Source organism: Centroberyx gerrardi, chromosome 6 (assembly GCF_048128805.1).
Source record: "Centroberyx gerrardi isolate f3 chromosome 6, fCenGer3.hap1.cur.20231027, whole genome shotgun sequence".
Taxonomy (NCBI): Eukaryota; Metazoa; Chordata; class Actinopteri; order Beryciformes; family Berycidae; genus Centroberyx; species Centroberyx gerrardi.
In genome coordinates, this window is record NC_136002.1 from 29,037,551 (window position 1) to 29,065,510 (window position 27,960).

The 27,960-nt window shown below is 44.2% G+C and overlaps 1 protein-coding gene across 1 annotated transcript in view; it reads right to left on the reverse strand.

Annotated features, from left to right (window-relative positions):
- Window positions 1-27,960, reverse strand: part of actn4 (actinin, alpha 4) — an 81,265-nt gene that overhangs the window by 9,853 nt on the left and 43,452 nt on the right. Inside the window, exons 2-17 of the mRNA XM_071925167.2 lie at window positions 22,596-22,710; window positions 21,492-21,611; window positions 17,128-17,214; window positions 15,853-15,940; window positions 14,368-14,446; window positions 13,815-13,896; window positions 11,660-11,745; window positions 7,768-7,860; window positions 6,856-6,981; window positions 6,516-6,620; window positions 4,276-4,423; window positions 3,473-3,623; window positions 3,016-3,124; window positions 2,016-2,156; window positions 1,425-1,607; window positions 965-1,099 (exon numbers count right to left, since the gene is read on the reverse strand). Coding sequence (XP_071781268.2) covers window positions 965-1,099; window positions 1,425-1,607; window positions 2,016-2,156; window positions 3,016-3,124; window positions 3,473-3,623; window positions 4,276-4,423; window positions 6,516-6,620; window positions 6,856-6,981; window positions 7,768-7,860; window positions 11,660-11,745; window positions 13,815-13,896; window positions 14,368-14,446; window positions 15,853-15,940; window positions 17,128-17,214; window positions 21,492-21,611; window positions 22,596-22,710 — 1,848 coding nt within the window. The remainder of the gene's footprint in view (window positions 1-964; window positions 1,100-1,424; window positions 1,608-2,015; window positions 2,157-3,015; window positions 3,125-3,472; window positions 3,624-4,275; window positions 4,424-6,515; window positions 6,621-6,855; window positions 6,982-7,767; window positions 7,861-11,659; window positions 11,746-13,814; window positions 13,897-14,367; window positions 14,447-15,852; window positions 15,941-17,127; window positions 17,215-21,491; window positions 21,612-22,595; window positions 22,711-27,960) is intronic.

Genomic DNA, 27,960 nt, shown 5'->3' on the forward strand with positions numbered 1-27,960 from the left:
AAGTATTTTGTACCCTTAAGTATGTGCAAATATTGTAATCATATGGATGTAAAACTTGGTTTGTTGATTGAATGGGTCGCCATGTTGGACGCATCTCTGTGATGTAATGTGATGTACTGTAGTGTCTGGTAAGCCCGTGGTGGCTGGGAACTTAAATATTGCATGACACTTAAATAAATCAAAATCAGTCTTAGAAGACAGAACTTGCTCACAGCTGACTCCAACCAACTTTGTAGGCCACAATTATTTTACTTGCTTTAGTTCTGTCTGGTGTTAACATGCTTGACCTCACTCCTTGGTTGAGACGGCCCCATTCTGCCATTTGAGCTGTGCATATTAAATGTTAGCGGCCACATGGTGCTGAGGAGCAGAGGGTTTGTGGGTCAAAAAAGGCCAAGGGCGAGTGTGTCAGTGGGCAGTGATGAGCTACACCTGCACCGCTCCGAAAACTGCTCATGTGCAACAGACTGTTTCTAAATTCAATATTAAAATGCCACAATTTGGTTTTTTGCTCCAAGTGTATTTGCCCCGTTTTGGCCTGAATCCAGGGCCAAGAGGTCTGATGTCTGACTCGAGGCTCCTCTGGCTGCAGGGAGGTGGGTCTGCACTGTGTGATAATCAGTCCCCTTCGTCTACTGGTATTCTCATGAATATTCATGAGTGAGGCAGTGAGTGTACAGGGTGACAAGGACTATGATTCCTCTGTCTGGTCCAAAACGTGCTGCTCATAAATATGCATCAGGTGGATGGCGGGGAAATAAGAAATTTACATATCTGGAACCCCAACACACCCTGAACTACAAGCATGGATAAAAGCATTCCCATTCCCAAGGCTATGTTAATTCTAATTCCTAATTCCCGTTGACTCTCTTCCCTATGTGACCTCTTTGTCTTATGATGTTGTCCTGACAGCTGTGACAAACTGCAGCTGATCACAGATGAACAGCTTCTTCCCGTCCTTTACCTCCATCTTGGTCTGTATCCAGGGCCCGATGATGTTGGCCTGGGTGGCGAACTTGCGTCTCAGATGGTCGTTGGACTGCTGCTTGGACAGCTCCTCCTGCAGGGCCTGGTCACGCTGCGGCACCAGCTGCTGCGCCTGCACACACACACACACACACACACACACACACACACACATCAGTATAATAATTCACTATTGTAATAGAAAGTTAAAGCTGCACCTACACAATGAAACCACCAGGTGGAGACAGAGTTGGAAAACTATCAATAGAGGTGCTTTCAAGTGATGAAACACACCCAGTGGCGGCATTTCAGACTGACGAGACCAAAAACAAGAAAACTGAGGGAAGAAATGGGCTAAATATGCGAAACAGAATGTAAACACAAGTTCAGGGAGGTAACAAAGGAAAACAGAAACCAAAACAAAACCCCCTTCTAACACTTGGAAGCATATAGCCCACCTGGTCCCACTTGCTGTCGATGCTCTCGGGTGTGATGGCGGTGTAGGGGTTGGTTCCGCTCAGCTTGATGCCGTTGTACTGGGCGATCTTCTGCACCTCGGCCTGGATGGCCTGGATGGCCTCCCGCTCCTTGTTGGCGTCCGGCAGGGTGGACTTGAACTGCTCATGGGCTGTGATCAGACCCTGGGTGGGGGGGGGGGCGGGGCGGGGGGGGGGAGAGGTGTTAGGTATACAGTGACATGTTTGGTTTTACCTTTGACAATAATGTTAAGGAATGAAGTCCAACTCATTTGACCATTTGTCTATCATTAGTCCATGCTAGTCTCTTTTCTCTACCTTGTCCTTCTTGTTTGTAGAAATAAATGTTGATTTGTTTAGTTGTATACTTCAAACATGATCTCTTCTTCTCTTCTCTAGTTTGATTTGGGTTTTTAGTACCAGGATCTCCTCAACATGTTGGACTGACTCAGAATGTGTCCCTATCCTTCTCTTTTATATAGTTTGATTTCTTCCATGCGTCCTGCGTATCTGGACCAAACATAACTTTAACTGTTCCTTCTCTCTAGAAACCCTGGGTCAGTTTCCTGGTACCTGGATCTCCTCGATGTTGTGGACGATGAACATGTCCTGCAGGTCCTCCATAGCTCCCTCCATCCAGTTGTTGAAGGGCGCCGCCCTCTTGGCGTACTCCAGGTACAGCTCATCTATCGACTCCAGCTGCTTCTCTGTCCTCTGTTGGCAGGGGAACAGGGAGATAGTGGTGTATCCGGATTTATCAACAGGCACTTTATAGCATTACAAAAAAAAGTAAAAATGTGTGTGTGGATGTTTATATTTGATCATAGATCTCTTGAACACAGAAATAGTCAACTGTTTGGCATAATCTTTTTCATAATGTCATATTCACACAAGGCCTTTGGCAAATGTTCCAGCTCATAATATATAAAAAGACATGTAGTTTTTGCCAATCTCAATAAATCTGTGAAAGGCAAATGTTGATGTTAATATCAATAACAGATATATTGACCTGGTCCCAATGTGTGATCTGTACATTTCATCTCTCTGTGCAATGCTTTTTACTTTTCATATTTCATGTCTGTATGCGACATGAATGGACAGAAAGAAGAGGTTAAAAAAAAAAAGATGTTTAGGGTGATAGAAGATAATTAGGATGGTGTGACATTGTGGAAGAGCTTCTGAGATTCACAAGGCAACAGTAAACATGTTGTTGTGTTGTATTGCCCTTTAATTGCAGTGCTCTGCTTGGGCCAATCAGTGTAATTCTGAACATGTTGCAACACAGTAATGAGGTGCATCATTTCCCCAAATTTCATCAAAATCCAATCTGTGGAGCCTGAGATATGGAGCCTGACAGATGGACAAACGAACAAACAAACAATGCAGCTCCGCCCCTGGGCTAATCAGAGTAATCGTGAAAATGTTGCGACACAGTAATGAGGTGCTTCATTCCCCCAATTCCAATATCAGCAGATATTCCCAGATTTTGCGCGTTAACAGATAGAAAACCACCGTAAGGAGAGCGAGCCTTAGTCTTTCAGTCTCAAAATTAAAATAAAAACCGGAGCTGTACCTCCAGTGACTCCCTGCGGCTCTGGGTGAGGGAGCCCAGGGCGTCCCACTGGTCACAGATCTTCTGACAGCGAGCGTTGACGCTGGGAGAGTCGTAGTAGTCCAGCTCACTGTGAAACACACACACACACACACACACACACACACACACACACACACAGGAAAGAAAGGGTCAGAGTTTATACCTGAGACAGAACTTCTCTCTCTAGTATACTCTTTTATTGAATTCCCCTTCTTTCTTTTTTTTTTAAATCAATGTTTTCAACTGCTAATCCACTATCAGCAAAGCACTTACGCCATGCAAATTAAGTTTATCGTCATTATTATTAACATCATTATGACTACTACTACTACTGTTGCTGCTACTACTACTACTACTACCACAAGTATTATTATTTCTTCCACCGTTTGTTGGCAGATTGCTTCACTCCTCCCCTCCTCCCTCCCTCCATCCTTACTTGAGCTCCTGTGCGATAGCGGCGATCTGCTCCACTCGGTCCTGATGGGCCGCCAGGTCGCTCTCAAAGGCCTCGTGTTTCCGTAGCAACGCCTTGACCTCCGACAGAGAGGCCGTCTCATAGTCTTTCTGGGTCAGCATGGCCTCCTTACCTGCAGGCACGTAGAGAAAAATTCATTTATTCATTCGATTTAACCTTTACTTAACCAGACAGTCCCACTGAGATGAAAAAAATCTCCTAATAAAAGCTGCAGGAAAGCAACATACAACAATGTAGATGAGCAATACCAATAGCAGTTGCATTGATGGCTCCTTATTGACTCTGCCTCAAGATCCTTCGCGATACATGCAAGTTTATGTACATGTGTTTATATGTATGAATATATGCATGCAGGTGTTTACGCATGTATGTTTATAGTCATCAATGTGAGTGAAAACCGCCAATGAACAAATAATTCTAAGTCTACTCTTTTGCTTCAAATTCATCTATTTAATGTTAAATCCATGTATTTATATAATTGCATGTGCAAAATATTAGCATCAGCTGCTCTTTCCATGAAGGAGACTGAGCAGGTGAATCCAGGTGAAAGTTATGATCCCTTATTATTGATTTTACCTATTAAATCCACTTCAGTCACAAAGGAAGAGATGTGGATGATTGGGAAGAGAGAGGATAAGGAAGGATTTAGCCTGAGACATGGATTGTGTAAAAGGGGATACACCTCTACATCAGGAAGGTGACTGTAATATGTCGTTCACTGAGTGTAAGTGTGTGTGTGTGTGTGTGTTGAAGCACTCCCGTACCGTCGGTCCAGGACTCGTGGATGGCGGCCTTCTGGCGGAACTTCTCGGCCAGGTGATCCAGTCTCTCCAGACGTCTGATCTCGTTCAGCAGCCACTCCTCGTAGCCCTTCTCTGCTCCCTCCAGGGTGTGCCACGCCCCGTTGATGTCCTGCGGACCAGACGGCAGCCGTCACCGACCAGGAAGAGTGTGGCACTAACACCGTCAGGGGGCCAGGGGTTTCTTTCCCACTGGGGTCACCCGTACTTAAAATGTATGCACTCTTGGTACTGTAAGACTCTTTGGGTAAAAGTATAAATTAAGTATAAATTGTACGGTGAGAAACTCATAACGTATTCTGTTATCTTTGGAGGCATAAGAAATTCTACTCAAAGGTCCTGTATGCAATTTTTGTACATTGGCGGCACCAAATGGCAGCAAGAGGTAACGGTTTGAATTTTGAGGACTTCAATACAGCCGGTCTGTGATCGCTATAATATACCAGAGGAAACTAAAAGGACAAGAGAGGAGAAAGATCTAAAGATTTCAACAATAAGACTAGGTCAAAACCTAGTATATGGCTGGACCGTGTCCGTCTCCTCTCTCCGCCGCTGTCCTCGCCACCGCGCCCACGGCCCGCATTGATCCTCCCGACCCGAGCCCCGGTCGCTCTGGTACCCATCGGTGCCGAAAACGCAGTTCGCCAGACACCCGGTGACGCGTCGGCATCGGGACCCCCGCCGAAATCTCGGCCGGATCACCGGGAACAAATCGGCGCCCGGCTATCGGCACCGGCCGGAACCGTGCCCCCGGGAAACTCCGGGAAGCGTTGGCGGTAAGCCCTCGGCGCGCCAAAACCTCCATGCTTGTCTGTGTCTCTCTCTCCGCCGACAGAACAGAGCGCTGTCAGGTGGACTCAGCTCGCGCATCGAAATAAACGCCGACATGATATAATTGTATAGATTCTACTTTAGCTTCAGTTAGCTTCAGCTTACATGCATGATATTGGTCAGCCTGCTTACTGTGTGGGAGAAGCGGAGAAACAAGATGGCGGAGAAAACGAAAATTTCTGGCTCTGTGATCCTATGATGTGCCACGGCCGACCAATGGTGTAACTTCATCACTCAGTCACTCAGTCACTCAGTCACTCAGTCAGTCACTCAGTCACTCAGTCAGTCACTCAGTCACTCAGTCAGTCACTCAGTCAGTCACTCAGTCACTCAGTCACTCAGTCACTCAGTCACTCACTCAGTCACTCACTCAGTCAGTCACTCACTCAGTCACTCAGTCACTCAGTCAGTCACTCAGTCACTCAGTCACTCAGTCACTCAGTCAGTCACTCACTCAGTCACTCACTCAGTCACTCAGTCAGTCAGTCAGTCACTCAGTCAGTCAGTCACTCACTCAGTCACTCACTCAGTCACTCAGTCAGTCAGTCAGTCAGTCAGTCACTCAGTCAGTCAGTCAGTCACTCAGTCAGTCAGTCACTCACTCACTCACTCAGTCACTCAGTCAGTCAGTCAGTCAGTCACTCAGTCAGTCAGTCAGTCACTCAGTCAGTCACTCAGTCAGTCAGTCAGTGACAGACATTCGTGTTTATAGGGCTGGCCCCGCTGTTGCGGTCCAGCCAAAAAGTGAAAATATCTTCCTTTGACATAAATTGATACTTTGTAGTTTTATTTTGAAGGTGCTCATTAAAAGTGCATTTTCCAGTTTCAATTCGCCAGTTCCCGTGTGCTGCCGAGTTGATGCGCTGAGTTGATTTCCTGCCAGTGACCAAATCTGACACCAGAATTTCATTTGGACAAATAGAGCAAATCTACAGCATCTCAGTTAGGAGAGATGTTGCAGCCCCAATTTGTTATATGGGCCGATAAGGAGTATTTTACATAAAAACAGCTCCAAGTGTGATGAAGAATCTATATGAAGAAGAGAGTTATCAAAGATCATCCTTTCTACAGTATAAGTGCAAGTAGTGTATCATCAACGCCATTACTGTAAGTCTAGGTCTAGTCTGCTGTTTATCTATGTGGATATGGATAAATGAAGCCTTCAGACAGAGAACCACATAAATCCACAACATGCAAATCAAATTCATTTGGAGTGTGAATGTTCTCCAAGTAAACAAACTCTACTGTCTTCAATACATAATGCACGCAATCGTCCCAACAGATGCTCTTCAGATCTGGAGGTTCCCTGTACTTGGACTTGTTTGATTCTTCGTCTGAAGGCTTCAAGCGACTGACACATGCGGAGTACTCACAGACACCATGCGTCCCTCGGAGGGCATGAAGGCAGGTCTGTTGCTCAGTCTCAGTTTCGTCTGCAGGGTGTTGAAGTTGATCTCCAGCTGACACTTCTCCTGGACCTGAAGGCGGTTCACAGCGTTAGTGGACAGATTCAACATGGGACAAAATCTGTTATTCAGCACTTAAAATGACAAAAACAAGTCGATGTAAAAGTCCAGGGTTAGCTAGGGGATTGTTTCACACACACTGATAATTCCCGCTATGATCTTGCCTTGATATCCCACTGAAAAAGCAAACAACCATTGTCCTGAATATTTTTTTGGCAGCAGAAAGCGTTATGAAGCTCTTATGAACCTTGGGTGGTTTGTGGACGCGGCGGTAGTCTCTGAAGTCCTCCAGTTTCTGCTGCATCTCAGCCATGGTCTTCTCCGGGGCTCGGTTCTCCAGCCAGGGGATGGTCCGACGGATCCACTCCAGCAGCTGCAGACAGGCAGGAGGAGGAGGAGGAAGACGAGTTAGGAAAGTAACCAGGTTGTGATCCATAGAAACCACAGAACAAGACTCCTACACTTTCTGCATTGCACAATTTCATGCTCTTTCCAGGCTGTGAAAATGATGAAAGTGGTCCAACTCAAGATCTTAGTAACTAGTTGCACAGCCTTTTTCAGTTTACTCAGGTTTTTGATTAAGCACAAACTTCACAAACTTTTCTGATTCAGTGAGTTAAGTTGGGTCCATTCGTTTCACATGCTGGTTCAAGTTGGCCCAACTTTCTACTACACGTTGTACAACCTAACTAAAAAACTAAAAAACAGCTGTGCAACTAGTTACTAGTTAACTATTTATTTCCAAATCCATGTGTCTCAATAAAATGTACTTGTTTAATCGAATAAAAAAGTAAAGAACAGAAACACTGCAATACAGAATTAATCTTATTTTGCATTTCAAAAGTTTGTAACAATGCTTGTTGCATTTTATAACAGCAGCAACTTTGAATATTTTTTTCTAAAAACGTTATTTATTAAAATTTCCCCGACCTTTCCAGGCCTTTTAGTGGCATTTCCAAAATTTTAGAGATTTGGAAATTTTCAAATATGATTTCCAACTTTTTTATACATTTCAAATCTGAGAATCAGTGAGACACAGACTACCTGTCATATTAAGGTCAAGTAAATTAAAAGATAGAATACCAAGGATCTAAATAGAAATCAGTAAAGGTAGAAGAGTGTGTGTGTGTGTGTGTGTGTGTGTGTGTGCTGTACTCACATCACTGGCCAGTTTCTCGTAGTCCTCCATCAGGTGTTCATTCTCCTGGTTGACGGCCAGCACCTTGCAGATACGATTGGCGGCTGTCTCGGCCTATCGTGGAGGAGAGCCGTCAGTAACGCTCGCACTGATTGGCTAAAACACCGGGTCATCAAATCACTGTGCCCAAAGCTTAGTGACAACATTCACTGTAGCTGAATATTCAAGACAGGACACTACACCTTTATGTCACAAAATAAGACAAGCATGATGCTGAATCGCTCCAGTGCCTATTTGACTGAGAGTCTATGTGTCTATTTGTGCCTATAGTTTTTCATTAGTACCTCTACCTTTCTTAAACACTGTTAGACCAAAAACCGGAGTCTTAACTCTCCAAATTTGAGTGAACACACCCCACACACGCAAGCAGTGACTTGGAGTAAATCTAAATGATTGAAAAACAGTGCAAAAACACAAAAATGTATGTATTCAAAACCCTCATACGGGTTAGGTAAACATGCTCCGGGCTGCTGGTGGTTAGTTCAATGTGCCGGTGTCACTCTGTGTGTTTTAAAGCTCCATGCGTCTCCTGTCAAAACCCAGGAGTCAGTCCATACAGCTAGTTACAGGTTCTGTAGCGCTGTGGTCCCAATCACTGGGTCTGCCTAGGATATTACACTACTGAACCACTGGAATAAAAAACAACACAGTACACACACTTTATCAAGTTGATAAAATACTTACTGGATAATAAGATTTCACAGTTTATTTGGTCTCTATCCATTTTACTTCTCTTTTTAAAGTATTCCAAATATCTAAATCATGTCATATATTAAAACAAATACTATTCAAAACACCAAAATTCATTGAAAACCATTTATGGATGAAATGTTAATAGCTGGAGAGAAATTAGAGAGACATTTATCAGTGTTTCCCATAATTATAAAGCCAAACAGGTCCTGGTTTCCCAAATCCACGTTAGCTGTGTGATCTTTTAAATAGTTTTTTTCCCCCCACTATGTTTTCCATTATTGTTTGGGAACATCAGTCCACATCATACAGTAAATCAGTTGTGGGGAAACACTGTAAAGGTCCAGTCTCTAGGGGTGAGAATAGAAATAGAAGCAATAGAAAGTGTCTGTTGTTTGTTTTCAGGGTTCCCACTGTCGCTCTGATGTTAAATTCAGTGACTTTTCCATAACTAAGCCGGAGCGCTTCCATGACCTGACAATTTAATTCCTTGCCGGTTTGTTTATGTTGTTTTTCTAAAGGGGCGAACAGTCTGAGTTGCACTAAAATTAGGCTTGCTGTGAAAAAAAAAGACAGCTAAAAACCTCCAACTAATACAATGAGGTTATACAACAAGTTGTAAATTACGTTCTGGCATATTCCTGTAAAGCGACCCATTCCTTGATATTCCCCATCTTCTCCAGAGAATCAAAATCCCTGACTTTCCCCGTCTGGAATACTAAACCTCGAAAACTTCCATGATATTCCGGAAAATCGCAGGACCGATGGGAACCCTGGTGTGTTTTGTTTTGTGAGTCTGAGGCATGGAGAGCTCACCTTCTGAGCGCCAGAGAAGGCGTGATAGAAGCAGGATACATAGGTCATTATAGCCTTCTCATCCGGCCTCAGCGTGCCCACGATGTCTACGCATCACCCAGCACCCAGCAGGAGAGAGAGAGGGTGGCAGAGAGAGAGAGAGAGAGAGAGAGAGAGAGAGTGAAGCCAAAGCTACCCAAAGCGAGGCGGTCCTCGCTCCCTAGCAGAGAGTGTGAGAGCGAAGTGTTTTGGGGCGAGTTTGGAGGGAAGAGAGTGACACCCTCTTTAGATCCGCAGCTTCAGGAACCTCCAGATACCACCACCCACTGGTGGCAGGGGGTGGGGTGTGAGGGGGGAGAAGAGGAGAGGATTTGGGGAGGGAAGAGGGGATGAGCGTCCTCTTGAAGAGAGAAGGGGGACGTTAGAGCCACAAGCTCAAGGTTGGGACAAACACACGCAAACGCACACTAATTACCAACCACTTTGGGTGTATTTCAGGCTGCGTTCACACCAAGCAAGTTTGGAACGGTTTATTTCACCTCTGGAGGGTTCGCTCCTTTAGATCGGTTCGTTTGTCCAGGTGAGAACAACGCATTTAAACTCGGATGGCACCAAATAACGGCACTGAGACGTCTGAAAATGTGAGTCTCAGTCCTCTAACAAGAGAACTGTGGTGCGGTTTGTTAGGAGTGAGAACGCAATCCAACCAACTGCAGGAAATGATCCCAAAATGCTAAGTTTCATGGGTATAAGAAGACGGATTTGACATCTGATTGCCAGCAGTTACTCTGAAAGCCTGTGGAAAGCCTAGTGTGGACTGATGCTTCCTTACCTGGTATGAACACCAGAGAAGAAGAGTACAGACAAGTCCAACCTGCTGAGCTTAAGTTACAGGAATCAGACGTCAACATGTGTCTCCTTAAACCAATAAAACTTTGCATTTTGGATTTGTTCCCTGAAGCTGGTTTGGATTATGTTCTCACTCCTAAAGATCCACACCAGCAAGAGGACCGAACATTTTCAGGCGTCCCGTTATTTGTTGCAACCCAAATTCAAATCATTCTCACCTCCCCGGACGAACCAAACTAAAGGAGTAAACGCTCCTGAGTGTGAATAAACTGCTTGGTGTGAGTGGGATTTCATGGAGTGTGAAGTTGGTAAATGAACTGGCAGAGAAATGTAATGCTGGCAAAAGCAGTAAGTTTGGAAATGTAGGATTTTGTTTTTACACCAGCCCGAGGTTTGCTATGAATACAAACTATCTCTGTAGCTACTGATTCTGTGTGAATAATTCAAGGACCAGAGCAGGAACAAGTTGTGCGTGAACAAGCACACACACGCCCTCGCACTCATGCCCAGATCTGTCCAACTGTCACACACACCATATCTCTCTCTCTCTCACACACACACACACACACACACACCTCTCCTGAGACTGCGGCACACAAACAAGTTCTGAATGAGCTCGAAAATTAATTAGAGGAAGAAGAGCAAAAACAAGAGACGCATCAACTGGCTTCCTGTCAGAGGCCTACAGGGAGAGGAGAGGAGAGGAGAGGAGAGGAGAGGAGAGGAGAGGAGGGATGGAAGGAGAGGAGAGGAGAGGAGAGGAGAGGAGGGATGGAAGGAGAGGAGAGGAGAGGAGGAGAGGAGAGGAGAGGAGAGAGGAGGAGAGGAGAGGAGGGATGGACGGAGAGGAGAGGAGGAGAGGAGAGAGGAGGAGAGGAGAAGAGAGGAGGGATGGAAGGAGAGGAGAGGAGAGGAGAGGAGAGGAGAGGAGAGAGGAGGAGAGGAGAGGAGGGATGGACGGAGAGGAGAGGAGGAGAGGAGAGACGAGGAGAGGAGAGGAGAGAGGAGGAGAGGAGAGGAGGGATGGAAGGAGAGGAGAGGAGAGGAGAGGAGGGATGGAAGGAGATGAGAGGAGAGGAAGGATGGAAGGAGAGGAGAGGAGAGGAGAGGAGAGGAGAGGAGTAGATAGATGACCGTGGGAGAGAACAGAGTAAAAGATGGAGATAAGAGAGAATAGCAAAAACAGTTTTGAAGTTCCTCTAACGTTCGCGAGAACTCCGGCTCCAAAAAAATGTCAACAGGGCAGCGATCGTGAACACAACCTGCAGGCCTGCAAACTTATATACTACACAACACTGCACTACATGAGAATATTTACTGCTTTCACCAGCACAGTTAGATGAAGTGTGTGCGTGTGTGTGTGTGTACAGTATGTGTGTGTGTGTGTGTGTGTCTGTCCCAACACAACCAGGTTTCTTGGTGAGGCCCAGCGCTGTAGAGAGAGAGAAGCCATGCTGGAGAGGTTGTTAGTGTCCGGGGGTTAAAGGTCAGGGGTCAGGGGTCAGGGGTCAGGGGGTACCTTCTGCGCTCCAGAGAAGGCATGGTAGAAACTGGACACATAAGTCATTATGGCTTTCTCATCCGGACGAGCAGTGTTCACAATGTCTACAGGGGGAGACGGGGGTTATCAACACACACACACACACACACACACACACACACAGGACAAGATTATACACAGAATGCAGGGAACAAGACATACGACAGGAAAACACACAGGAAAACACACTGAGATATTATACAGCCTGGCAACACACACATTTAACAAGTTATCTGCTCACAGCCAGGCGGGATGCTCCAAAACAAATGACACTGACAAGAAGGTGGAACATGGAGCTAAACATACTAAACATGCTAGGGTGAGACCGATATATCAGTTTGCCGAATATCAGGCTGATATTGGCCTTTTATTAAATATCAGATATGAACCAGTCAGTGTCATCCTCCTCTGATATGATGGAGGTTCCTCCTGACTACAGCAGTGACATTTGATTTCCTCTGCACATTTTATATTTTTCAGTTAATAATAATACAAATATTGATTTTTTTGTAAATTCATTTGTTTAAACGCCTACTGTATCCCAGAGCTTCCCTACCATTGAATAAGTGTGGTGGGTCACTCTGCCTTAAAGAGCTGCTGACACTAAAATAATTTAATTATTCTGGGTTTCAGTGGAGAGTTTTTGTGTCCCATGATGGTCTGAATGCTGCTTCAGAGGCTTTTCCACCCTGACAAGAAGAAAACTCTAGGGGGAAACGGCGAACACTAGGAATTTTTTGGCATGAAACGGTCAAATTTAAGGATATGAAATCGATTATCTGCAGTGTCAATACAAAAATATCACTATTGGCCTTCAAAAACCCATATCGGTCAAACCCTAATACATACAGCTAAAGACAGTTTACTGTACATTTGCATTACAATCTGAAGCACTAGAGGGGATAGAAGAGAGGGATGAACAAGTTAATGGAGGAAGGGGAGGAAGGAGGGAGGGAGGCTCCATCGCTCTGCTGCTGTAAGTCATGTTGAGCTGCAGGACAGCGGCCTCGTTTACATTCGCATCAAAAACGTGATTACACTGCGATTAAGGCAATAATTCAAGTAAGCCAGGATCCATGTAAACACCATACTCTGATTATATTAATACGATCACGCTCTTAGTAGAAGCACGAATAATCGCAGGACAATATATATATAGAGTACTTCAGTTTTATTCCTCCGATTCTAACAGACAGCAGTTAGGACAGTGGTTTGCAACATGGGGTCCGGGGACCACCAGGGGGTCCTTGAGGGGGTTCCAGGGGGTCCGCAGCATATTGATGAATTGTTAAACTTCACTATTATTTAATTTACAAGAAGTTAACACAATTAAGAGAATGTAGAAGAATGACTGCTTTGATCCTAGTTTCTCTGTTATCTCTCTAAAATCATATCTGACAAAAAAAATATTCTCTGATTTGGGTCCAAGAGACAAAATCTCATCAAATGGGGGTCTGTGGTTTTAATGTGGACTAAATTAGGGGTCTTTGATGTGGAAAAAGGTTGAGAATCACTGAGTTAGGACATGTTTACACCTTATGTCGCATTTCTTGAACTGTGGTCAAGTGTCCAGCTCTTAGTGTTACGTGGAGCTGGAGGTGGAGGTTTAGTCTGTACTGGGCTGGACCGAGATGGCGGTTCAGAATCAGGCTGCAACTGGTGTGGAAAAATTGGATCATGGCAGGAAGAAAAAAAAAAACTCAGATTCCCACAATTCTCTCTGGATACTAGACAGAAGGACTCGACTCATGTAAATTGGATTATTACGGGGAGTTGTCAAATTATGCAAACATGTAAACGGCTTAATTGGATTATTGCCTTACTCACAGGTTTGGCAATAGTCACATTATTGTGTGCATGTAAACATAGCCAGTGATTCAACACAGTATATAAACAGTATATTGGATTATGGTAACATCTCTCTCAAATAGGAAAACATAATAACATAATATTACTTACACACACACACACATATTTCATCTCTCAGACACACGTTTAACCAGTTTACTCACTTACACTCAATATGTACAAATCACCATGATAATAACCATGAACATGCCACTGGTTCTACATGAGCATTCACACACACACACACACACACACACACGCTCAGTCTTGTGAACATCAGGCGTACCTTCTGCGTCCAACATCTTGGGGATGTCCAGGTACTTCTCAGCGACCTCGAAGGCGTTGTTCAGGTTGGTCACTGGGTCGTCCTAAACAACCAATCACAGCGTAAGAAGGCAGCCAACTGGCCAATAGAGCGCTAAGCCACATTAGGAGTCAGAGGTAACGTGGAGGTTAGGATTCAGACAGAGACTGGGTCAGTGGATCAGTGGGCTACAGTGGATTCTAGTAAAAAAAAAAAAAGGCACTGATGTTACTCTGTGTGTATTTTAGACACTGACTTTAATAGTCAAGCCAGATGGGACCCGACTGGACCAGATGGCGAGGAGTTTCTCACATAACGACTCAGGTTTGTTGGAATAATATTGTTGGAAGAAAATATGTTTACTATAAGTTATCAGTAGAAAATTAGGCAACTGACAATTTCAGGCTTTAGTTGTTTGGGCTCACGAATACTACAGCAAACCCTTTGGACCTGGACTGGGTTCGGCCTGGGTTCTGTGTGTGTGTGTGTGTGTGTGTGTGTGTGTGTGTGTGTGTGGGAAGGGGAGCACACTTACCTTTCTGAGCTTGTCGTAGTCGATGAGCTCAGGTCTGTGTCTGTGGATCAGAGCATTGAAGGCAAGACCGTCCTTCCAGCTGTGTGAGAGGAGAGAGAGAGAGAGAGAGAGAGAGAGAGAGAGAGAGAGAGAGAGAGAGAGATTAGAGAATAAGGTATTTCTACACAGGCAGGGTGGGAAAGCCACTCGCCAAATAATAGTACACTTTGTCTAAGTTTGTCTTCTCGACCGGCCACTTTCACAGTCAGCAGCCGCCACTGAAACATCCTACTCTACTCTACATCAGGGTGTCTGCAGGTTTCAGACAAATTTAAGACCTTTTAAAGAGCTTTTTATTGCTCCCATGAATTGGATTTAAGACCAATTTAGCAACCAAAGTAAAGAAACAAAGCTGTCAAATCTAGCCTATTTCCAACTGAACACAGCCAACTGAAATTCTGAAATTATAAATGCACAGTATGAGAAAAAGGACAACAGGAAATTCATTTTGATGGGAAATAAGGTGTTTAGTAGAGCAGATATGACATTGTACTGCTAACTGGGTTTTGTAATAGTCTTGTAAAGAGTGGACAGGCACCGCAAAGAAACCTGTTGATGCATGGTGAAAAATAACTTTTTCAATACTTTACTTACTTTTTTCAAGTTATTTTAAGGCTGTTTCAGGCTTTTTAAGGACTTGCAGCCTGTACACATCATATTTGGCTGGTATGACAGTAAAAGTGGCTCATAGAGATAGACAGAGAGAGCAGTGAAACATGCCCTGGTTTCTCCACCAGGTGGCGTCCTTTCTACAGAATCACACTGTTATATTCCAGTGCAATATTCCTGGAGAGCGTTGACATTTGTTTGAAGCATCAACCATTATCTGCTAATGGTTTTGCATCTATAAACAAATATCCATTTCCTACCTGCTGTGGTACTACAGTGCTGCACAGTCACATCTGTGTGTGCCTGTTTATGGATGACTGTTTCCGGTGTGTGTGTGTGTGTGTGTGTGTGTGTGGTAGGGTTAGACTGATATATTAGCTTTTTATTAAATGTCTCTTCTGATATGATGGAGGTTCCTCCCTGACCACAGCTACAGAAAAACCTTTGTACATTTTATTACTCATTTAATTTTTCCAATAATGTTTTCAATCAATTAATTCTTAATTTAAAAGGCGGTAATGTCTCCCAGAGTCTCCCCTGTCACTGAGTAGGTGCTGTGGGTCACTCTGACACTAAAAGGATTTCATCAGTCTGAGTGTCAGTGGAGAGTTTTAGTGTCCCATGATGCTCTGGATGCTGTTTCAGAGGCTTTCCACCCTGATAAGGAGAAAACTCTGAGGGAAACAGTGAATACTTGGAATATTTTGGCATCAAAATGATCAGATTAATCGGCACAAAATATTGACTACCGGCAGCTTCAATCCAAAAATAACCCAGATTGGTCAAACCCTAGTGTGTGTGTGTGTGTGTGTGTGTGTGTGTGTGTTTGTGTTTTACCTGATGTGGAAGTTCTGGACGTTGACATTCTTGTAGGGAGCGGTCTTCCTCTGGCACCACAACAGAAGACCCTCCTTAGCCGAGGTTTCTGCAAGGAGGAGGAAGAGGAGGAGATGAAGACGAAGGAGGAAGAGGAGGAGAAAGTCTACGTTAGTCTGATCCAAGAAACATTGCTTCGTCACATGAGGCAGCGTGGGAAAAATAAAAAGTTGGTGGCGCCCCCCGCCGTGCCGATGAAAAGCATATTTGGTGAAGACTGCGGTGTCTGCTGGTCAGCGCGGTGAATTTAAAATGACTGAGTGGTCGAACATCAGCGGATTGAAAATACCAGGAAGTTCTACTGTTTACCACATGTGATGGAGCAGAAAAGAACCAATCACAGACAAGTAGAATACGACATGACTCATAACCCGAGTCCACGCCCAACACTAGAGAGTTCTGAACAGCCGCCCCGGGCCACACCGGCTCCGTGATTGGTCGATTGGTCTACGATTGGTCGAAATTGCTTTTGAAAAATCACTTATTCACACTGGAAGATTTGCTGTGTCGGCAGCTATCAGCGTTTGAGCTTCAGGAGGGTTTGAATAAATGGTTTGAAATTGTCATGTAGCATGCTGATATTTTACACAAAGCATCACTTAGTAGCAGAAGTAGCTGTAGCAGTAGTACTAGTAGTAGTACTAGTAGTAGTAGTAGTAGTACTAGTAGTAGTGAGTGCTGAGTAGTTTTCAGTCTCACATCATCAGTCTGTGGAGTTTGACCAGTGAGTATCTCATGTAGGGCAGACCTGCTTTATCTTGGCTGTATTCCACTACTATTCACCCATGTGTGTGTGTGTGTGTGTGTGTGTGTGTGTGTGTGTGTGTGTGTGTGTGTGTGTGTGTGTGTGTAGCTCTAGCCCTGTTACTTCTACTCTAGTTCCCACAAGATTTCTTCAGCTTGCACATCTGGGGAGGAGGAGGAGAGAGTGAGAGTGTGTGTGTGTGTGTGTGTGTGTGTGTGTGTGTGTGTGTGTGTGTGAACACCAGAGATTACTGCAGGTGGCAGCGGCCTAATTAGACTTTCCTCCTGACCTGAAGGTTGCTGGTTTGATTCCCTGGACCTCAACCGCTGCCTGCTGTGAGTGTGTTCATGTATGTACCCCCCCCCCCCCCCACACACACACACACACACACACACACACACACCCCCCTAACTGCGCTCTGTCAGCTTGCCTGGTCAGTCATCTTAAATGAAGTGATATTTTTAGACTGAACCACAGGCAGGCAGGCGTACCTTCTACAGAGATGTCCTGGATGGCGAAGCGGAGGATGATGGTCCAGATCATTCCCAGGGTCATCTTGGCGTTCCCGTCCACGATTTCTGCACCACACAAAACAACACACCACTTCCATCAATTATAATTAGCATATTTGTTAAGATTAAAGTGTCTCTAAACATCATTTCTACACAACACAAAACATCAGAAAAATCAGAGATGTTAAAATCAGAGATGTTAAAATCAGAGAAGTTATAAATCAGAGATGTTAAAATCAGAGATGTTATAAATCAGAGATGTTAAAATCAGAGATGTTATAAATCAGAGATGTTAAAATCAGAGAAGTTATAAATCAGAGATGTTAAAATCAGAGATGTTATAAATCAGAGATGTTAAAATCAGAGATGTTATAAATCAGAGATGTTAAAATCAGAGATGTTAAAATCAGAGATGTTAAAATCAGAGATGTTATAAATCAGAGATGTTATAAGTGTTAAGATTGTGGTAGGGTTGCCTACAATTTCTACAGAAGAAATCGGTAATATTGGCATCATTGCACATTATGATTACAATGTTTCACAAAAGAAAACATCAGCTATACGAGCGCTGTTATAATTATCATAAAGGTTATGATTACAGCGCTATCGACCATTTCTACACCTCAGATCTTTTATATCAGTATTGTTTTTACAATCATGCATCTGTTCTTTCCTTAAGTAATACCAACACACCCACACACACCCACACACACACACAACTACAATCTAACAAACATCCCATAGCTGCCAATTCTCCATTTTTTCCTGGTAGTCTCTTCATTTCAGTTTGAACATAATTACGACGGTTTAACTGTCTTTTTTTAATAAAATAAACCGGTCCAAAGGATAAATATCCATTATTTTTTTTACAATTCAGTGTTGGTAGAAATGAAATCCATCCGGTCAGCACTTGCAAAATACATGTAGCATTGTATAATCCATCATATAGATTAGGAGACAGACATATCTATGCGTTTGAAAAAGACTTCTATCCAGTATATTGTGTTATATAGGCTGACTCTGTGGCCTGGGAGCGTGTGTGCAGTGAAAACTATTTTACACATTTTTACTCTAAACAGCAAAGCTTCAGCTAACGGTGAAAAAAGTTATTTGCTGCGTTTTTAAAAAAAAAAGGTCAAATTGTATTATGTATTCTGTATGGGAAGAAACCTGCCAGTTTTCAAATATCATTATCTCAGCTTCCCTCCACAATCCACAGATAGTTGGAATGGTAGCGAACACACACACACACACACACACACACACACACACACACACACACACACACACACACAGGTGGCAGTCAGTCATGTGGAATGTCACTGAGAAGGCATGTAGTCCGGGTCAGATTCCTCTCGTTTTTTTTTTGTTTTTTTTTTTACACACATACTGAGATTTATCCTCCAGTCATCATCAGACCTTCAGTCCATCCTTCCATCCTTCCCCTCCGCCTCGTCCTCCGGCCCATCTCTCACTCACCCTCTCCCCGTCACGCTGTCACGTTCATCTTCTGCATCGCTTTCATTCTCGTGTCTAAATTACGCAACTCCTCGCGCTCCATTTCATTTCTCAGCTGCTCAACTAATTTCTACTTCTGTGTTAAAGCTTCTACGTGTCAGGCTGTCACTGTCAGATTCACCGTGAGACCTCGGTGTTATTACTGAGACGACTGGCAGCCATTTCCCAGAAACCCTGTTGCTTCCTGATGCAGATAGATTGTTTTCTTTCATTTTACTGAAGAGGATCAAACATGTCGGAAGTGATTTCTCCATCTTCCTTTCCCTCCTTCCACCATCTGCTGCCAGAAACTCTTTCAGCTTTAGCTCCGTTTGCTCTGGAAGAACAGAACCTCTTCCTGTTTTGTGCCGTAAAGCGATCCAGCAGATTTCCCTCCAGATCCACCAGGTGGAGAAACTATGGAGGATGCAGAGTAGAGGCTGATAAATATACTAATGTCTCAAAGTTAAAGTGGTAATGATTTATTGGTGTTAAAATGCTACATCTAGCACCTTTAATCTCCCTTTTCATTAACTCTTATTGTGTTTTTCTCCTCCTGCCTCTTCTCATCTCCTTCCTTCTTATCCCAGCGGTTCCCAAACTGGGGATCAAGGACCTCTTGGTGGTCCTTGAGGGGCTTCCAGGCGGTCACCAGTTTTTTCTTTCACTATAACTAGCCAGAATAGAAGAATATACATGCCAGAATATAGAAGCATGAGTCTCCTGTAGGTGGGGAGCTGATAATGGAACATGAAACCTCTCATCAGGACAGACAGCAATCCTACACTAAATCTTATCTAACAAATTTTTCGATTAGAGGTCCCAGGGACAGAATGTGATTAAATGGAGGTGTGTGAACCGGTGTGTGTCGGTTTAACAGTCCTTGACATGAAAAAGTGTAGGACGCCCTCCTCTCTCCTCCTCCATCACTCCATTTTTTCCCTTCCATTTTCTCTGTCGGCATTTTTCTCTCTGTCAGTTTCCACTGAGTGACCTTTTGTGGGCTGATGGTCTATGCATGGCCAGAGAGTGCGTGTGAATATGTATATGTGTGTGTGTGTGTGTGTGTGTGTGTGAGTGAGAGAGAGTTAGTGCACGCATGCAAGTGGTATATGCGTGTGCAGAGTGTGTGCAGGTTTGCAGTGTTTGAGTGTTTCTGTGTGCCTGCGGTGTGTGCAGTGTGTGAATGCAGTGTGTGTGTGTGTGTGTGTGCATGCAGTGTGTGTGTGTGCATGCAGTGTGTGTGTGCCTGTAGGAGGGGCATCAGTCTAAGCAGTGTCATGCTGCAGGAATGAGGGGTGGTGGGACAGCCAGGTCGTTTGTCATGATAGAGTAGGAGAAAGGTCATTGTCCTCCTGCTGACACACACACACATTCACTCTCTCCTGTCTCACACACACACACACACACACACACACACACACACACACACACACACAGGGCCGTTTCTCTGTGTGATATAGTGGCCTAGTCAAGGACCTCTGTCCCCTCTCACAACTCAGATCAGAACCAATCTGCGGGACAAAGAGAGGGAGAGAGGGAGTGTGTGTCTGAGTGTGTGTGAGACCAGTTTGGAAGAACATTTAGTCTTATGAGTATTTAGTTATGACAACTAAGGAGCCACTTTACCCCCCAGCTAGGGCTGTTCGCTTCCAGAGAAGACAACATTTTTCTTGATTCTCGATTCCAAAAACGAAAACATATGGGGATTCAAGCAGATGTTGTAAAATAATCAGTGCAATCATATTTGGGGATCTTGTTTTGTTGTAATCCAGTCTTTTGTTACAAATTTGACATCTTACTGTTTTCATCTCTCTCTAAACTAAAACACGGCCACACTACTGAAGTTTTCTCAACAGTCGGTGACAGCATCTGATACCTGGTCTCACCTCTCCTCTCCAGCTCTCTCACTCTGTTGCCGGGCAAACTTGAGCCATTTTCTGTACTGTGTGGAACCGACTCTCAGCTTTTGGAGTCGGTTCTCGAATCCCAAATGCCTGGAACTGAAGAATCTTTTTTTTTTTTTTTTGGGAATCGACTCACAGCCCTACTCTTTAGCGTTTTATCATATGTGTTATAAACTATGTGTTATAAGGTTTGTCTTTTCTGACAGTCAAGTAAAGGGGCCACTTTACCCCCAAGCACCACAACAAAGAAGGTCTTTTGGAGTTCACGTCACATTCACTTCCTCTAAACTACGAGTTCTGCTCTGCCACTTCACATGCACACTCCACTGCTGCTAGCGCTGGAAATCCTGTTCAATACTGTGTGTGTTTCGACGTGCTGCACCAAGACTACTGCTCCCCTAGTGAAACTACATGCTGCACGTTCAAGTTTCCGCACACTTACCTGCATGCAAGTTTCATATTTACTGCTGAGTTTTCCGTCTCGGTAACCATCATCATGTTATTGTGTGTTCTGCAGGTCATTCGGCTGCAGCTGTAACAATCAGCAGTAAATATGAAGACTGCAGGGATCTGAGTGGGTGGAAGTTCCCTTTTCTCTTGAGGTCATGAATGTGTAAGAAGGATCAAGATGGATGAATGAGACTGTGGTTCTCAAACTGGGGTCTGGGGACCTCCAGAGGGACCTTTAGGGTGTTCCAGGGAGTCTCCAGTATGTGAGGAATAGTTTAATGTCACTATTACTTCAGTCACTAGAGATTAGCGCTGCGCAATTCTCTAATAAATCACAACTCAGGGCAAAGATATTATGTAATGGTATCAAATGGGGATCTGAAATAAGAGACTATGAGAGAGATAATGCAAGTTCATATGCGTGTGTGTGTGTGTGTGTGTGTGTGTGTGTGTGTGTGTGTGTGCGTGTGTGTGTTTGTGTGTGCTGACCCTCTGCTCCGATGGAGACCAGTTTGACTCCCTTGCTGGCGATGAAGTCCAGAGCTTTGTTGACGTTGTTGATCTTGTGGACCCTCATCTTGCCTCGCTCAGGCTTGGGTAACCGTTCGCCTGCGGAGACACACACACACACAGACACACACACACACACACACACACACAGGGGAGGGAACACAAGTGCGTGAGTTAGCTCCTGTGGTGACAAGAGGACAGCATGTTTCCACAGGCTCAGCAGAATGACAGACAGCCAGTTAAAGTTACAGCGGCAACACTAGCATCCCGTACAGCAGGGAAAAGAGAAATAAATATGAAAAAAAGAATCCAATCAATTTCATTATGGAATGGCAACATGTTAAATGATTATCTAGTGAGCTGATGAGAACAGTTTTCCTGCTACAACCTGCACTTCAACACAAAAGACTAGAGGAGGAACGGCGTCACACTCGACTGTAGACGCTCGGCAGCAGGGTGTTCCCAGTGTTTTTTGGCCGGTGACCCAAACCGAGGCTGGAGCTGAGCGACCCACCCTGCTCCGGACATGACGCCGTGCATCTTTCACATCTCATGTTTACAGACAGATGGAAACATTTCAACTGCGAGTGACAGTTCAGAAACACAAATCAGTGACAGCGGCTTCTGTGTCGGCCGCTTCAGAATACGTTTTTAGGGATGGGACGATATATCAAAATTCAACATATCACAATACAAAAAAGTGACAATACGCTTCGTGGGGCAGAAAAATGAATAGTGATATCAGCTCCATGTTATTCTGCTGTAGGAATCACAAATGAGACGCTTGGCCATCACAGTTTCACAAGCTCTCCATCCAAATTATATCATTGTCACTTTGTAATGACATTTTTAAATTGTTGTTTACATTCTAGCAGCCAATGGCATCGCTAGAAAGATTTGTGTCTCAGAAATAAACAGAATTCTGCACAGTCAGACTTTGTTGTCGCTGAACTTTTATTTATCACGTCGTATCGTGGTTAAAGTGAATCATGAACCTCAGATCACGTATCGAACCGCATCGTGAGATAAGCGGATCGTCCCGTCAGCGTCATGTTTTGTGTCCCTGTCGTGCAGCTGGTGTACCTGAGATGACCTCCAGCAGCAGCATGAGTTTCAGGCCATCCCTGAAGTCCTCCTCGATGTTCTCGATCTGCGTGCCGGCCTTCCTCAGGTGGGAGTTGCACCAAGCCGTGAACGTCTGCACAGAGACAGAGACGGGAAATACATGGTGACTATTTGTTTACACCGTTTGTTTTTTTTACAGCTTTCATGAAACATAAAGCACTTTGAACTGAGAACAAAAAGTTGAAATTCAATTGGCAGGAAGGGAGGTCAGAGAGTTCCTGCGACAAGACGGGGAGTAACAGGATACAGGAGGGAGGGGGGGGGGGGCGCGGGGGGTTATTGCACCAACCAGCCACTGAAAAATGAGAGGGGAACCTTCTGATCCACAACAACAAGTCAAGCCGTCTGTCACAAAGATGGAATATATATGAAAAATGTGTGCATAAATATGTGCACAGGCCGTTAACTATGATTGAAATCAATATCACTAATCATAAGGATTTTTTTCTATATCAATATATATCACAATATGGCTCACGTATGCAAAATCATGTTAAATAATCAGATTAACATTCATCCCACTGAACTGAATAGTAATGTTTTTAAATCAAATGTGCCTGTTATCATGAGCTCAGTCAGTAGAATTGCGTGTCATGATTTCCCAAAATCACCGTGTCATCATCACCATATTGATTCCACTGAACGACGATAAACGATAATATTGAATTATCGTTCGGCCCTTACCATTAACCAGTAAATAAATATGGTGATGCAATTCACACTCTAGTTTCAAGTGGATTCACTCTTCCTCATGCAGCTGCACAATTAATTCTTTAAGCATTTTCATCTTTGCGGCATCATCATCACGTTTCCTATTTTTCTACTTTTTTGCCTGATAGGGAAATCTCTGCCCTTCTCCACAACCTTCGTACTTGTATTACACACACACACACACACACTTGTATTACTAAATCTAGCCTCATCCTGGAGCTCCGGCACAAAAAAAAAGCATCATTCCTCTTGTCGGGTGGGAAGAACGAGGCCAGCGACCCATATTGGCACCCAGAGCCACGGGTTAAGAAACACTGCCTTGTATCTGCAGTCTAAAACATGACAAACGGGACGCGGCCTGGTATTGAAGTTTGCTTCAGTGAACTGGATAAACCAGACACGCATCGGATGAAACAACATCTCTTTATACTTGTAATGAAATATCATAATGGTTTACGAAATCACAAACACAGCCGTCCCAGAAGAAAGACACACACACACACACACACACACACACACACACCAGCACACAACACACACATCAATAGCCGGTTGGAATCCATGTTTTTGTGCTTCTGGTAAGCCGACATTCTTGAGAAATGTGTTTCGGATCATTTTATTTTGGAGGAGCCCGTGGCACGGACAGAGGCACGCCATTAACCGGACTGTTTTCTACCAGATCTGTTACTACACACACCAGCAGCAGTCTGAATACTACTGCACATCATCAATCAATATGTGCAAAAAAAAAAAAAATCACATCATTCCTGTCAGTTTCATACATTTTTCTGACTTGTTACATAATGTAGGGGAATTGCCCGACTGGGAAAGCAACATGTTCAAGGTAACTTCAGCAGGTTCCTCTGTCTATATGAAAATGATTTAATACTACACTTTGGAGAAAAAATAAACTGTAACCTGTTGTTCATTGCTCAATATTTAAAAAAGGCAGATTATTACACTCTCTAAAACGTTACTACTTTCTAAGTGCTCAAGAAAGCTGCAGTTTTCCTTTCGGTCAGACTTGGTGTGAACGGCGGATCTCTAATTTTGGAATGAAACTCTTCCTACGTTTAACCAAACAAGCCACAGCCCTGTTTACCCTCTGATCTGATCTGAGGTCTGCTTCCTCTGCCCGTCTTCCTGCTGGGGAGAAACTCACAGAAACTACAGAACAACACACCCACTGCCTCTGCTCCTGGTTACAAACCCTCCTGTCTTCTTTATTCCCCACTTTTTCCTACTTCCCCGCTTTTACCAAGCTCACATTAATCCATAATGCATTTATGTTGCTGCAAACTATATGCAGAAATCTACACAAGGAAAAATACTGAGATGAAACTAGAAATAGATTCTGCTTGCATTATCAATAAGTAGAAAAATCCAATACATGCAACACAATGCTTCTGTAATGAAACAATGCAGTGGTAACAGACTCAGTTTAATTAAATGAACTTCCATCTCAGAGAGAGAGTGATCACAGCATCAGTCTCTCTCTCTCTCCCTCTCCTTGTTTCCCCTTCCCTCCTTTTTCTTACAAGACTTGGGGTCAAATCACTTTCAATTCACTGCATCCACAACGTAAAGCGAAATCACAACGACAGAGTCTTTATTCTCTGTGTTTTCTAACTGGATTGGCGATCAGAACATTTTAAAGACTTCCAGTTGCTGAACTTTGAAGAAAAATACACTTTGGGAATTGACTGGTGTGAAAGAGTATCGATCCAAAAACTCTCACCTCTCTTACCATCTTCTGCCCCTTCACTGCTCTGCCTCACTCTATCCATCTCCCCTGCAGTGTGTGTGTGTGTGTGTGTGTGTGTGTGTGTGTGTGTGTGTGTGTGTGTGTGTGTGTGTGTGTGTAAAAACATTATGACAGGGTGCTGGTCGCTGCCCTGCCCCTCTCCCCACCGTCCCACTGTGGCCACCGGCACAAAGCCACCATTGAGCCTCACGGATAATAGCACCCTTCAGCGCCCCCCCACCCCCCACCCCCCACCCCCCACCCCACTCTCTCTCTCCCTCTGACCCTCCCCCAGACCCCCCCCCACTCACCTCCCCCAGACTGGACAGGGACAGGGAGGAGGAGGGAGGAGGGATACATTTCAGATAAACAAACAGACAAGCAGACGGGGGTTTGGGGTGGAGAGACGATGCTCTCCCTTCCCACAGATTGTTAAAACGGGTTTCCTCCACAGGAAGTGGCAATGCCATGACAGGAAGTTCCACCAGGCGGACTGCTGCTTAGTTTAGACCAGGCCAGACCACCAGAGAGCCACTGGACCCATCACTGGATCTATCACTGGATCTATCTCTGGACCCATCACTGGATCTATCACTGGATCTATCACTGGATCTATCTCTGGACCCATCACTGGATCTATCTCTGGATCTATCTCTGGACCCATCACTGGATCTATCTCTGGACCCATCACTGGACCCATCACTGGATCTATCTCTGGACCCCTCACTGGATCCATCACTGGACCCATCTCTGGACCCATCACTGGACCCATCACTGGACCCATCACTGGATCTATCTCTGGACCCATCACTGCCACTGGGTCAAGCAGCTCAACCTGCGCTCCCTTACATAATAACAGTACTATAGACCTGGGACCTTTTTGGCTCACATGCAGTTTTGTTGTGGCTAATAAAAAAGTGAGTAAACTATGACCTCCAGTCGGTCATCATGCCGTAAACCAGTACACCAATATGAACAAAAATCAATTCTATTTTCAGAAAAGCACCAATTTAATCCTTTAAACTTAATCTATACTTACTTCAGGCCTTATAATAGCCAGACTGCTCATCACAATCAGTTCAGCCACCAGCCACATTTGCATACACCAAAGAATTAGCTTTGGTGCGTTGGTGCACATAACATAAATTCAATTCTTGGCCCAAAGTGTCACCCACGGTGTTTTGGTGTCTCCTTCGGTGTTTGTTGGTTTTCGTTAATAAGCTAATTAGCACAGGGGGACGACGATGGCCAATTTAAAATCTGTAGAGATTCCCAGGCTTCTGATGATATAAAATATGCCAACCTAGCTAACGGGAGCAAATTCAATAACAAGCAGCTTTACATACTAGGAACCACTGGATCTGAGAAGTGAATTTAGGAGTGTCGACCATATTAGAGCAGCTATACTGGGACTGTAGCAGGTCAACCATGTTCCAACAGGAACGCTGCTGGGAGTGGTGAGGAGGAGAACAGAGTGTAAAACACAAACAGCAACAGGCTGAGACCTGCAGGGAGCCTGAACGCCTCATGCTGTACAACACACTGCAGGCTACAACTGATACTGATCCCTGAAGCTCCCACTGATTTTGCTTGAGACTTGACTTGATGCATGAATAGAAGACTTTAGACTTGACTTGACTTGGGTTCTGGTGACTTGGGACTTGACTTTGACTTGTAGTTTGATGACTTGAAAAGGTTTCTAAAGTCTTGACTTGAGATCTTGTGTTTGTGTAAATGACTTAGATTGAAAGTGATGAGATTTGTTCCAGCAGACGACTGAATTTAAATTCTGTTTTCTGAATTTGTATGGAATGATTGAATTTATTGAAGTTGAAACTGATTATAGAAATCAAACTCATGATGCTCTTACCAAGTTTTTATCCTATTAAAACCATATTGCATTGAAAACTCCCAGATATTTAGTTTTCTTTAAGATATTAAATTGATACTGGACTCTTGATTTGTTCTGACTTGACTTGCTGTTCTACATTTAGACTTGAGACTTGACTTGACCTGTCTGTCTTTTCACTGTTCTGCATCCGTGAAAATGAGGAAGGGGAAAACTTCTGCTCTATTGAATTCTGTTCAATTGAGTTTTATTGTATTGGGGGAAGTGCAGTGAGCCTCTGGCTAGCTTGTGTCATTCAGGGACAACAAGGTGTGGTTCTGCTGTGTGCTTTGGACTGGGGTTGCTGTTCAAATGGAGAGAGTGGAAGCTGGTGCATCATGGGTCTCACTCTGCTTCAAGACCTTTCTCCTTTACTGTCACTCTGTCTCTCTCACTCTCTCTCCTTCCATCTAACAAGGCAAAACTGTCTTAAAAAATGTTGAATAAGCCAAAGAAGCAAATATTTACAGTCCCAGCGCTTTCCTGTCCACAGCAGCCTGGCATGTGTCGACAGCCTGCCCCCGGCTTTAAATACATTATATTAGATTAAATATGTGAAGTTGCAAGTTGGTTGACTGATATTCAGCTTGGGAGACTTAAATAAAAGTCTACTCCACATTATGTCACAAGAGTTCTCCAGTTTTGGTGTGAGGCAGGGCTAGAGTTCATTTTCTTTCAATTCAGAATGCAAAGTGAGACTCGAAGTCACATCCACACGTCTTTAAGTGGCAGATATAAGAATCGTTCACGGCAGCAGAGCTCCAGTTTCAATTCTGCAGTAAATCCACCAGCTGAATTGACTGAATTAAAAAGGGAATTGAGCCTAATTCCTGGAGTGAGCGAGCAAACAGGATCACGGGCGGTCGAGCCTGTTAAGCCCGTCCATGTGGCTCTGTGTTGCCTACACAGATCAGATCAGATGGCTCAGTCAGAGGATTTCTGACCCGAGCTGAGGACACGGATAACAAGCTGCAGGCTGT